The sequence below is a fragment of the Armigeres subalbatus genome, chromosome 2 (assembly GCF_024139115.2).
Source record: "Armigeres subalbatus isolate Guangzhou_Male chromosome 2, GZ_Asu_2, whole genome shotgun sequence".
Classification (NCBI taxonomy): domain Eukaryota; kingdom Metazoa; phylum Arthropoda; class Insecta; order Diptera; family Culicidae; genus Armigeres; species Armigeres subalbatus.
Window position 1 is genome coordinate 450977616 of NC_085140.1, and position 12359 is coordinate 450989974.

The window sequence follows — 12359 nt, forward strand, 5'->3', positions numbered from 1 at the left end:
TGATCAAGGCGACGATGGATCGGGTGATGTGCGTAGTTCGAGTTTCAGGGCATTCTCGAGTCCCTTCGAAACCCGTAGAGGGTTACGGCAAGGTGATGGTCTTTCGTGTCTGCTATTCAACATCGCTTTGGAGGGAGTAATACGAAGGGCAGGGATTGACACGAGTGGTACGATTTTCACGAAGTCCGTCCAGTTATTTGGTTTCGCCGACGACATTGATATCATGGCACGTAACTTTGAGAGGATGGAGGAAGCCTACATCAGACTGAAAAGCGAAGCTAAACGGATTGGACTAGTCATCAACACGTCGAAGACGAAGTACATGATAGGAAGAGGCTCAAGAGAGGTCAATGTGAGCCACCCACCACGAGTTTGTATCGGTGGTGACGAAATCGAGGTGGTTGAAGAATTCGTGTACTTGGGCTCACTGGTGACCGCCGATAACGATACCAGCAGAGAAATTCGGAGACGCATAGTGGCTGGAAATCGTACGTACTTTGGACTCCGCAAGACGCTCCGATCGAATAGAGTTCGCCGCCGTACCAAACTGACTATCTACAAAACGCTTATAAGACCGGTAGTTCTCTACGGACACGAGACCTGGACGATGCTCGTGGAGGACCAACGCGCACTGGGAGTTTTCAAAAGGAAAGTGTTGCGTACCATCTATGGTGGGTTGCAGATGGCGGACGGTACGTGGAGGAGGCGAATGAACCACGAGTTGCATCAGCTGTTGGGAGAACCATCCATCGTTCACGCGAAAATCGGAAGACTGCGGTGGGCCGGGCACGTAGCCAGAATGTCGGACAGTAATCCGGTGAAAATGGTTCTCGACAACGATCCGACGGGAACAAGAAGGCGAGGTGCACAGCGGGCAAGGTGGATCGATCAGGTGGAGGACGACTTGCGGACCCTCCGCAGACTGCGTGGTTGGCGAAGTGCAGCCATGAACCGAGCTGAATGGAGAAGTCTTTTATGTGCAGCACAGGCCACTCCGGCCTTAGTCTGATGATAAATAAATAAATAGTAATAAGGGCAAATAATAAATCTTGAAAATCGCACCGTACTCTATGTTTCACTTATTCGTAAACTTACGCTTTATCATCGTTATGGGCATGAAACTGATGACAGCTTTCATACTTCGTTCAAGGTATTTCGCACAAGGGAGGTTGGTCACATTCTGCAGGGATGTAACACTCCCCCCCAGTACGCCGCTGGTGTTGAAGCGGCTTACTTCCTTCTGAACCAACGTCCAGAATAGCGATTTTGACCGCTGGTCTCTCCAGTATACCGTTCTCTGTTTGTACTGTCACGCGTCGCACTTGCCCGTCGGAAGAGCGGACTACTTTCACGAGGTCGGTCTTGGCCAACAGTTTCTAGGGAGATTGCTGTCCACAATCAAGGCTAGCTCGCCTTCTTCGATGGGCTTCGTTGGTTGGAACCATTTCGTCCTTCTGGTTAGTGTTGGCAAATACTCGGCCACCCACTTCTTCCAGAACTCATCTGCGTACAACTGAGACATCTTCCACGTTTGTTTCAGAACTGCAGGCTGGTCGTTAAAGGCGATCGGGGGCTTATTTCCGTTGGAACACCCCAGTAGGAAGTGGTTCGGCGTTAAAGGAGGGTCAGTATCGGTGTCTAAAGGTATGTGAGTGAGGGGCCTAGAGTTGATGATCATCTCGATCTCCATGAGCATAGTTCGCAGAATCTCGTCAGTCGGTAGCCGCGGAGGGTTGAACTCTTTCAGGATCTTTTTAACTGTTTGCACTAAACGCTCCCAACAACCACCGAAGTGAGGGGCAGCCGGCGGGTTAAATGTCCACTTAGTGTTCGGTCGAACAAAGGTAGCCATTAGTTTCTCTTCACTGATGTACTTCAGAGCTTCTCGTAGCTCTCGTGACGCTCTAACAAAATTCGTACCTCGGTCACTTATGATCTCAAGCGGCGATCCTCTCCTTGCGACAAAATTTCTTAGAGCAAGAATACACGAATCTGTTGTGAGCGAGTGCGCAAGCTCGATGTGAATGCCTCTCGTCGTTAAACATGTGAGTAGTACACCCCACCGTTTCTCTACTCGTCTTCCTACTACTACCAGCATTGGTCCGAAGTAGTCTATACCAGTGTATGAAAACGGTCGCTGGTATGCCGCTAATCGAGCAGCAGGAAGGTCGCTCGACGTATTTTGCAATATTGGCAATTCCTGCGGACACGATCGTACTCTGACCGAAGCCGAGGAATCATGTATTTCAATCTGATCTCATTGATCACTGTCTGATGGTTCTGATGAAGGTATTTGGCGTGATAGTCGGCGATTACTAGATCCGTTACGCAATGACGCTTTGGAAGTAGTACTGGTTTCTTAACGGATTCATCCAACCATTCACAAGCTTCAAGTCTTCCCAGCATTCGCAGTACACCGTGCTCGTCGATAGTCGGACTTAGCTTGTAAAGCGGGCTGGTCTTTTGTATTGTGTATTTCCAGGGCTGTTTAACCTTATCCACGTTTCTCAGCAATTGAACTTCGTCTGGGTAAGTTTGCTGTTGAACTTGGCGGTAGATGTTTTGTTCAGCACGATTAAGCTCCTCTTGAACAAGCGGTCCTAGTTCGATGGGTATGCGCTTGGTTTTATTCCTAAGATTCGTTATGAATCGGTGAACGTATGCAATAGCTCTCAACAGTCGATTCCATTTGGAGAAACGTTCAAAATGCACTAACGGTTCGCTGATTTTGTGATGAAGTACGTTTGGACGAATTTCCTCTGCGGTCGTTCCCGTATTTCCACTTTCTACAGGCCATTTGCTTTCTGGTTCCTGTAGGAAATCTGGTCCGCGAAACCAGCGGCTGCCGGGATGAAGGTCTGGTAGCCGTTGCCATTTCGTTCCGTCGTCAGCCACGTTTGATTTTGTGGATATCCATCTCCATTCATCGCAATCGGTAGTCTCCAGCAGCTCACTCTGAACGCAACAAATTGACTAGAACGTTGGTGATCCGATCGTATCCAGCATACCACATCACGTGAGTCCGTCCAGAATATTCGACGAGAAATTTTTATTCTGTGTGCACTTGTAATACTGTTTGCCAACCGTGCTCCGACTACAGCTGCCTGTAACTCTAGACGCGGAATCGAGAGGAATTTTAGCGGCGCTACCTTTGTTTTTGAACCAACCACTGCACACTCTATCACTTCATTTTCCTCAAATCTGAAGTAAGCTACGGCAGCGACCCCGTTTTCACTTGCATCGCAAAACACGTGCAATTGCACTAGATTCGTGGCTTCAGCAGACGTGATGTAACGATAACACCGGGGTACGCTCACCTTCCGTACATCAGGTAGTACCGCTATCCATATTCTCCATTTTTCAGCTAACTTGCCCGGTAACTCCCAAGAACAACCAGATCGCCAAATTTCTTACTGAAGTATTTTCAAGTACATTAGGAAATTAGCAATAAGCCCCATCGGATCGTAGATGGACATCAGCGTTCTCAAAACTTCTCGCTTCGATGGCATCCTGATACCAGACAATAGCTCTGCATCATGCTTATGCGATAGTCTAAACGTGAAGGAGTCGGTAACGGTGTCCCACCACATACCAAGCACCTTTTCCGTTGCAATCTCCGTGTATGGGCTCAAGTTCTTCTCGGTTACGGTGCCTTCCTGCAATGACGACGTGACTTTGCTAGAGTTCGAAATCCAGTTTCGAATTTCAAAGCCTGCTTGTGAATGCACAAAACGGACATCCTTGGCCAATTGTATGGCTTCTTCTTCGGTCTCTACACTGGACAACATATCATCTACCTACATAATGCTCGTACTGAATTCATTCTGCTGCTCGCGGAACCGCTCTTTGAATCTATCTGCATTTATGTTCTTTACACAGTGTGCACTACTTGGTGAGCAAGCGGCGCCGAATGTCATAACAGTCACTGCGTATACTTCTGGATCTGCAACGTTGGCCTCACTTCTCCACAGAATCATCTGACTTCGCTGGTCTTCGATCTTCATCCGCACCTGGAAGAACATTTCGCGAATATCCCCTACCACGGCGATACTGAACTCACGGAATTTGAAGAGAACTGCAAGCAACGACACCAATTGATCCGGACCAGTAAGAAGCACGGAGTTCAGCGACACGCCGCTCACCTTCGCAGCGGCATCGAACACGATTCGTATCTTCCCTGGTTTATTGGGATTGACAACTGGGAAAATAGGCAGAAACCAATCATTTGGGTACTTTTTCGCTGTCTCCGCTACTGAAAGTTTTCGAATGTACCCCTTCGCTTCGTATTCCAACATTTTAGAACGTATAGCTGTTGCTAGTTTGGGGTCCCTGTTCATCCTCTTCTCCAAGCACGCTAGTCGCCTCGCCGCCATTGCTCGACTATCCGGTAATTGCACACGATCGTATCGCCATAATAGTCCAGTTTCATAGCGGGCTCCCTTCAGGTGTGTTTCGGTGGAAAGAATCCTCATCGCTCGCTCTTCGTCCATCGTCATTAACGGTTTCGATGATCCGGTGATTCCAAACGACTCAATTGAGAAGTACTCCTTTAAGGCGCTATTCATGTCCTTGTCGGTCTCCAAACTACATGGACAAATGTGGAAACTATGATAGGCGCTGTAGCTAGCTGCCCCGGATGTTGTGGAGCATGGTCCATATACGAGCCAACCGATACGGGTCTTTGACACGATAGGTTCATTTTCATTTCCTTCGGTACTCTTCAACGAGTGACCTAGGCGGCAGTTATCCATTCCGATTAGGATTCTAGGGGAAACGTCATCATAGGACTCCAACGGCAACCCTTTCAAGTGGCTATATTTAGCTTTTAATTGCTCAATTGAAACAGACTGTTTCGGCAGGGAGAGGTTTCTTACGGTATGAACCTTCGGAAGTTCGTAGACCTTACTTGCATCTTGCGCACCGGAAATCTTCAACGCTAGTTTGCTGTCCTCCCGTCCATTTCAAGCATAGCGGATGTGAGGTTCCTACAAGACCCAACTCCTCTACCAGACTCCGCTCCACAAAGGTGTCCGATGATCCATCATCAAGGAAGGCAAATGTTTTTATCGGCTTTCTTTTCCCATAGATGATTACGGGAGCGTATCGAAAAAGTACTTTCCCGGTCGTATTCGAATGAGTATTGCAACTCTGCACCGTTGCGTTCCCACTGGTGGATGCCGTCGGTTCGGGAGCGGTTGAATGGCTATACCGTTTGTCGTCATGTAACAGTTTGTTATGCATGAATGAACAACCGTTCTTTCCGCATGGCGTTTTGATATGACAAGCCCCGAAATGCTTCTGTAAGCACTTTCTACAGAGTTTCTGTTCCTTGACAATTTCCCAACGCGCCCCAGTATTCAAGTTAAGAAATTTGTCGCATGTTTCTAGGCCACTGCATTCTTCCAGGCATACAACCCTTCTTCTTGGCGAAATCTTCGTTGGTACTACCATCCGAGTGAATGTTGATGTAATTATCCTCCCTTCGACCCCGTCGCTCGGATCTCATGTCGCCGATGGATGGGATAGTTACAACGCTGGCTGCTTCCACTAGCTTCCCCAACCAATCTCCAAACTCCGACATTGTAACGTTGCCCAAGGTTTGACGATGATACGCCCAGTTTAGCCTTATAGAGGGAGGTAATCTTTCAGTCAGCTCTTGTAGTAAAGCCACGTTGCAAAGGTATTCGTCAAGACCTGAAGCCTTGATGGTTGCACAGACGTTCTGTACTGCCACTCCGAAATCGATTAATGTATTCAGCTTCTCCGCTTTCGGGGTTGGCATCTCTCGGATTCTGTTAACCAATGAATGCACTATTATCTCCGGCCTCCCAAACAATGTCGTCAGTGTAGCTATGACACCTACCAAGTTTGAAGGATGCAGAAGACTGTGGTAGTAGCGGATTGTGTTAAAATAATAATCGGAGATACGAAATGAAAGCATGGATTATTTGAATGAAATTTGAATTTCTAAATCGAAGCAAACGGCTTTCGAATAGTAGGCGCCCATTAGCACACGAATATGAACTCGATTGTCAGAACCGAAACAAAGAACGAGACGATACTAATTCGAATATTGGGTACATCCTCTATGTATCACTAGAGCTACTCGTTCTGTCAGAGCATTCATGCGAGTACACAGCCTATGATAATCGAGATATTCGACGGATGTCCTAAGGATATTCGCTCGGCCCCGACATGGCGCAGTCGGTAGGATCCTATACTTCGTTCAAGGTATTTCGCACAAGGGAGGTTGGTCACATTCTACAGGGATGTAACATTTCTTCTTCATTGGCATTACATCCCCCACTGGGACATTGCCGCCTTGCAGCTCAGTGTTCATAAAGCACTTCCACAGTTATTAACTGCGAGGTTTCTAAGCCAAGCTACCATTTCTGCATTCGTATATCATGAGGCAAACACGATGATATTTTTATGCTCAGGGAAGTCGAGACAATTTCCAATCCCAAAATTGCCTAGGCCGGCACCGGGAATCGAACCCAGCACCATAGCATGGTCTTGCTACCGCACGGCTAAGGAGGTCCTAATGGTATATTCGGCCAAACAACTTTCGGCCTAGTAGGCTTCGACTCTTCCCCTTTCTAAAAAGCCGAAACAAAATTTGGCGTCCGTTTTGTGTCTTACTAAAGTAAATCATTTTAAATTATTAGACATACTTTTCAATACTTCGAACGTCAAGTAAATCAAGTCTAAAGCAACTCTGGTAAGGTATTATTTAAATATTTCATGACTGATTTTTTATATGCTTATACGCTGTACGGACAATTTTTTGACACAGTGTATACATTTCTGTTAACTTCCCGATATAAGAATCATGATTAAACTAATTCTACACTTTTGCGAATTCTTCTACCGTAGTGCTTCGAAATCCGTACTCCAAAGCACTTTAGTATTTGAAAAAGACTCACGAACCGCATGCAAATAGATCGTTCGATATTGATACAGGTGCACGAGGGCTTCTATTTTTATGTGCTTCACTGTATTGCATTGAAAACAACGAAAAATGTGATAAAAGGACGAACAAAATCAATAATCACCGTGAACGAATTTCGAATCATAGGATCATAATCCTATACAACTATTTTCTTACTAATTATTTAAATAGTTACAAATCGATTGACCAGACTACCACTGAAAACAGTTCAAATACTTCCCTCAAACCCCCTTCAATTTATTTAGTATCTCACGAAGTGGACGGATTTCGGTCCCTGGTAAAAGATGTTTTTGTGCATGGCTTGAATGAATCAGTTGGAAAATTAATGAAAACTATTACCAACCAAGAGAAAAATGGAAATAGCGATCCCGACCCGCACCCGAGTATTTTTGCATTCGTAATCCCGTACTCGACCCAAACCCGACACAATTTAATTATTTAAACCCGCACTAAAGTTTTGCCCGACAATTCAAACTAGATATTTTCGGTTTTTTTTTTAAATCGAAAATAAATGTAAGCCCTAATCAACCTCACAATTAACAAAACTGAATAAAATAATCAGTGTTGTGCTGAATCATTATCAAACGATAATGATTGCAATTTTCATGTGAAAACTTTTCATGTGAAATTAGTAGGCGAGTTGTCGCCGGCGACAACTTCTCACATGTTGCACTCAAACGATAGTAAATGCTTCAAATCAAGATACGATTTTCAAACGATTCCTAATCGCTGGCGAGTTTTTATCTCTTGATAATTTAAAAGTAAGATCGCGGGTGAGTTTGATCATCCTCGATTTTTTGAAAATTTGATTTTTCCCATCCCTGAAAATAATATTCAGTGTCTTCTTAAACCCGTACCCGACCCGGACCCGTTTTTTTCTATCTCACAAACCCGTACCCGACCTGAACATGATATTGTAATGCTTTGTTTGTATGGATGCGACTGCCCGGTATAAAGCGAAAGGAGTTCATAAGACTTTTAAAAAGAACGAATCTGCTCGGTATAAGGCGAAGGAAATGGTAATGCCTTCTTTGAATGGTAGCATCTGTCCGCTACAAGGCAAAAGGAGGATGTAATGCCTTATTTAAATAAATACGTCTTTTCGGTAAAAGGCTAAAAGAAGAAATAAAGGATTATTCATGAAAAAAAAGCCTATCCGTAACAAGATAAACAAAGAGATAATCTCTTTATAATATCTGACCCATCTGCCACAGACAAACAGACATAACACATGGAACATTAACTCATCAAATTAATCGTCATTCAAACACTAACGACATCCAGTTAGTTAGGCAAATCACGAATCAGGTGGCGGTAGTGAGCAGACGTCAAACTCAAGCAAATCCGATGCGCGCGCCACGAGTGATCGAACAACCAACTAATGATTATTTGAATCGACCAGTAAATTAGTGAACGATGGAAATTTGACGAGTGTTTTGTCTGTTTGTCTGTGCATCTGCTATAAAGGATTTGTAAGAAACAATTGATATTTTGAAAACAACTTTTACATATTCTGGGAGGCCTTCCTTAGCCGTGCTGAAAGATGCGTGGCTGCAAAGCAATACTGAAGGAGGCTGGGTTCAACTTCTGGCCCGGTCTAGGAAATTTATCGAAAATGTTTTTTCGACTTTTTAAGGTATAAAAGTTTTAACGTGTTAATCTCGTGCGAAACTTCGCAGGTAATAATTGTGGAAGTGCTTAATGGATATTAAGCTATAATAATTAATATTCCGCGAAATGGTACATTCCGCCAAAAGTTATTCGGCGAAAAGGTACAAACCACCAAATGTCGTACAGCGAAAAGTTACGAACCACCAAATGTTATTCCGCGAAATAGTTTTCGGCGAAATGTTATACAATCGAAATAGCAGAACGATCATCTTTATAAGACTCGTCTCATCCTACGAAAAAAAAACTAATATTCCTTCAAAAGAGCTTCAACCGATGAGCTGCACGAACGGGCAATCAGCGCAGGAAGTGTTAGGCACATAGAACCGGGTAGAGGTCATGCGACTTCGTGGAAGGCCATAAAGACGCTGGCTGCACGTGGTGGAATCAGACCTGGGAAAGCTGGAAAAACTTCGCCCAAGACCGACGATTAAGGTTCTACAATAAGCTATCAGAGATATGTGTACTATTGAACCACACTAATAAATCGATGTCATTGTTTAAATCATTGTAAAAACAAACTTTTAACATGCAAAGACTTATTAAAAGTTAAAGCTGCATTAGGAACTGTTTCAAATCCAGAATTCTTGTTAATGATTGAATTTAATAAAACTTGAGGAATAATATGGCTATTAAATCGTCAATCATTTTCCTCTTATGATTTTCCGGATAGACTTCATTTAAAGTTCTATACAAGAAATTAAATTCATGTTGCAAAATGTAATGAAAAAAAAATCTTTTCAACTCACCATCATATTTATCCTGATAACGCTCGAGAAGTTCCAAAAGCACCTTTCCATCAAGCAGAGGATATTCACTGCTTCCTTCCAGCCAAGTCGGCAGACAGCTCTGATCGACATGTTTGTGCAATGATGCCATGTTGCTACCATGGAAGAATATCTAAAATTAAAAACCATTAACCTTCATTATCTATTCCGAATAGGTACAAGTTTGAATAGAATATTCTCTCCTCGTACCCTCTGACTCCACTTCTTTCCTACGAACGGCTTGAAGATCATGAACATCAAATCGAAAACCTTTGCATTGTTGATGAGATGGATGCCTTTCACCCGCAACGGTGGGCACTTCTGACCATAGTCCAGGCTGTATTTCACCAACTTCGGCGAGTACTGTCTGAGCTGCGACAGTTTCATTTTGTCGACGTTGACGATGTAGATCAGCCCATTAAGCTGGGTTAGTGGCTCCAGTGAAACAATGGTCAGTACTGCATGGGCCGCCCGTATCAATTCTGCATACGGCACTTTCGCACAGTTCCAATTGCCTGGAAATTTGAGAATGAATGATCGATTTAAAAATATTTTTATGGAGAACAGATATATAAGAAATTACCTCCCATTTCCAAAAAGATCACTCTTCGTCCCTGTGAATCGCGATGTGGAAGCAGTTGCACTACTCGTTCTTCTACGGCTATTCGAATGGCTTCGGTTGAAATATTATCCAGCACAAAATCCTTCTTGGCTTTCATTTTGTGGTAACTTTTGATCTGATGGAGATGATTGATTGTTGAATAAGGTGCGATTTAATCAGGTTGACATCAACTTACTAATTCATATGCACTCTCAGGATAATATTTTCTTGGTCGTAAGAATTTCTTAAGAAATGCATCATCTTCAATAGGAACCGTGATATCTTTATCATCTGATGAAGGGAAAAGAAAAATAGTTGTGTCATGTTACAGAAAACACATATTTATTGCACTCAAGTAACAATTTCTATCTGTTACGATAAATTTGGGCTAAATTTTAAAATAAGAACTTCACGCGCAACATTTTTAAATAATTACGGAATTGAATCGATAGTTGTAGTTACCTACACTGAATGGAAACGAAAATTCAATAATTTATTATGAGTTATTATATTGAAACTTGAAACTTTTTTGATTTGAATGCCTGTGTATAAGTTAGGTTGATGTGATACAATATGTTATTAATTGCTTGTAGTTTAAAGATGTCATTATTGTAGCGCCAATGTATTTTTTTTTAGTATTAAGTTATTCAATAAGACCACTAAGGTCAGTTGAATGTGAATAAATAAATACAAATACAAATACAAATACAAATAAAATTAATGTTTTAACGCCGTAGAGGAATTCAAACAATAAACTGTTGAGTAGGTAGAGTTTCAGAAAAAGATGCGCTGAAAGTCGACTATGGAACACATCTAGATCGTGTTATTTACTAAGGTCACTTATTTAGAGGTTGAGAACCACTAATCTAGAACTCTAATTGAAGCCAGTGTACTCAACTATAACGTTTAAACCACCGCCACATTAGAGTAGATTTCAAGTCCAAATAATCGTAAATTAATTACGTTACGCGTTGAATCTTTGTATAATTAGTTCAGCAGTGACCAGGCATATTAACTTAAATCTGTATCGTCGCAATCAACATGTTCATGGCATTGGAGTACTGATTATTTACCAAACTAAAAAAGTTCAAACGGACAAAGTTTAATGAGGAATTGATTAGTTCCGAGAAACGATTGAAGATAAATTGAATGATTTGCTATGTCGTTCAATCATGCAACAGTTTGTATTTTTTTCGTACTTTTGCCAGAATACGTAATTTTGGACGAGAATTCAAATTACATAAAGATCTCATTTTGGCCAAAAATGTTATATATGCAGTTTCTCAAACAAACGACTCAATTGATGTATTGATTACTGCAAACATCTGACGTGCAAACAAAAAAATTATCAATAGACAATTCATGCAAAAATGATACTGAATGAATATCGAATTTGAGATTATGTGCACTGCGCAAAGCAACACCAGCAATATGCACTTGATATACGTACCGATTAGCAGCGCTTTCAGTTCTTTAAGTGCAGCGTCAACCACTTCAGGTGTCTCCCGCAGCTCGTCCTGCGCTTTTTGCACTGCTTTCTTATCACTGTACTCGCTGAAATCCAACCTCAGGTGGACATCCTTCCCTAAATCTATGAAAGGTTGATCGTTCTCGTCGAACCGTAGGGTCATTGCTCCACCGAAATGTTGACAAGCGCCGCTGCTGGTAGTACTCGTGGTCCGTAGCCGTGAAAACGACCTCAAAAATTACTCTTTCCTCAACCGGCACCGCTCAGAGACTGATTCAAGCGAAATGGAAACAAACAGAAAGAGCAGAGGAAGGCCATTATTAACCGCTGATTTAGTCGCTGGTACGAGCGTGTTTTTCCTCCCGTCCGTCCGTGAGGTTGGGCCGCGGCGAAGCGCGGGTGAAAGATAGAATGGAAGAAACAGTGCAGTTCTCAATTTCGTGACAGGGATGAAGTTCATTTCTTGATAGATCATAGTACAAACTACTTAATGATTTATGCCATAATTATTGAAGGATATCACCTTATAAAGGATCGAAATTGGCCATCTGTTCCTGGGTACACCGCCACTTCACTAAACTAAATTTCTAGAAAAAAAATTCTTCACTAAATTTCTACACGTAAAAAAATAACCTTATATGTTATGGCAAAAAACCATTCAAAAATACTTATACTCTTCATTATGCCACCTAATGAATGATCCCATATCAAAAAGCTAATAGCATTCATAAGTTAATGAAAAGTATAAGTTTCGGAATGTATGTGACTTATGCGATGTATAAGTTTTTTCTTATACATATCATTAAGCGCCTGCTTCGGCAAAAAAGTATTAGAAATCTTAATAATATATAACATTAAATTTTTTTACGTATAGAATGGCTAATCGCAGCATACAATTACACG

General features: G+C 42.5%; 1 protein-coding gene across 4 annotated transcripts in view; it reads right to left on the reverse strand.

The window, feature by feature from the left end:
• The window catches only part of LOC134213737 (retinaldehyde-binding protein 1-like), a 40938-nt gene that overhangs the window by 6410 nt on the left and 22169 nt on the right, over positions 1-12359 (reverse strand). For all 4 annotated transcript variants that reach the window (XM_062693057.1, XM_062693056.1, XM_062693058.1 and 1 more), the window contains exons 2-6: positions 11439-11726; positions 10185-10279; positions 9971-10124; positions 9598-9902; positions 9370-9520 (exon numbers count right to left, since the gene is read on the reverse strand). In XM_062693057.1, the coding sequence (XP_062549041.1) occupies positions 9370-9520; positions 9598-9902; positions 9971-10124; positions 10185-10279; positions 11439-11619 (886 nt within the window). In that variant the 5' untranslated portion in view covers positions 11620-11726. The remainder of the gene's footprint in view (positions 1-9369; positions 9521-9597; positions 9903-9970; positions 10125-10184; positions 10280-11438; positions 11727-12359) is intronic.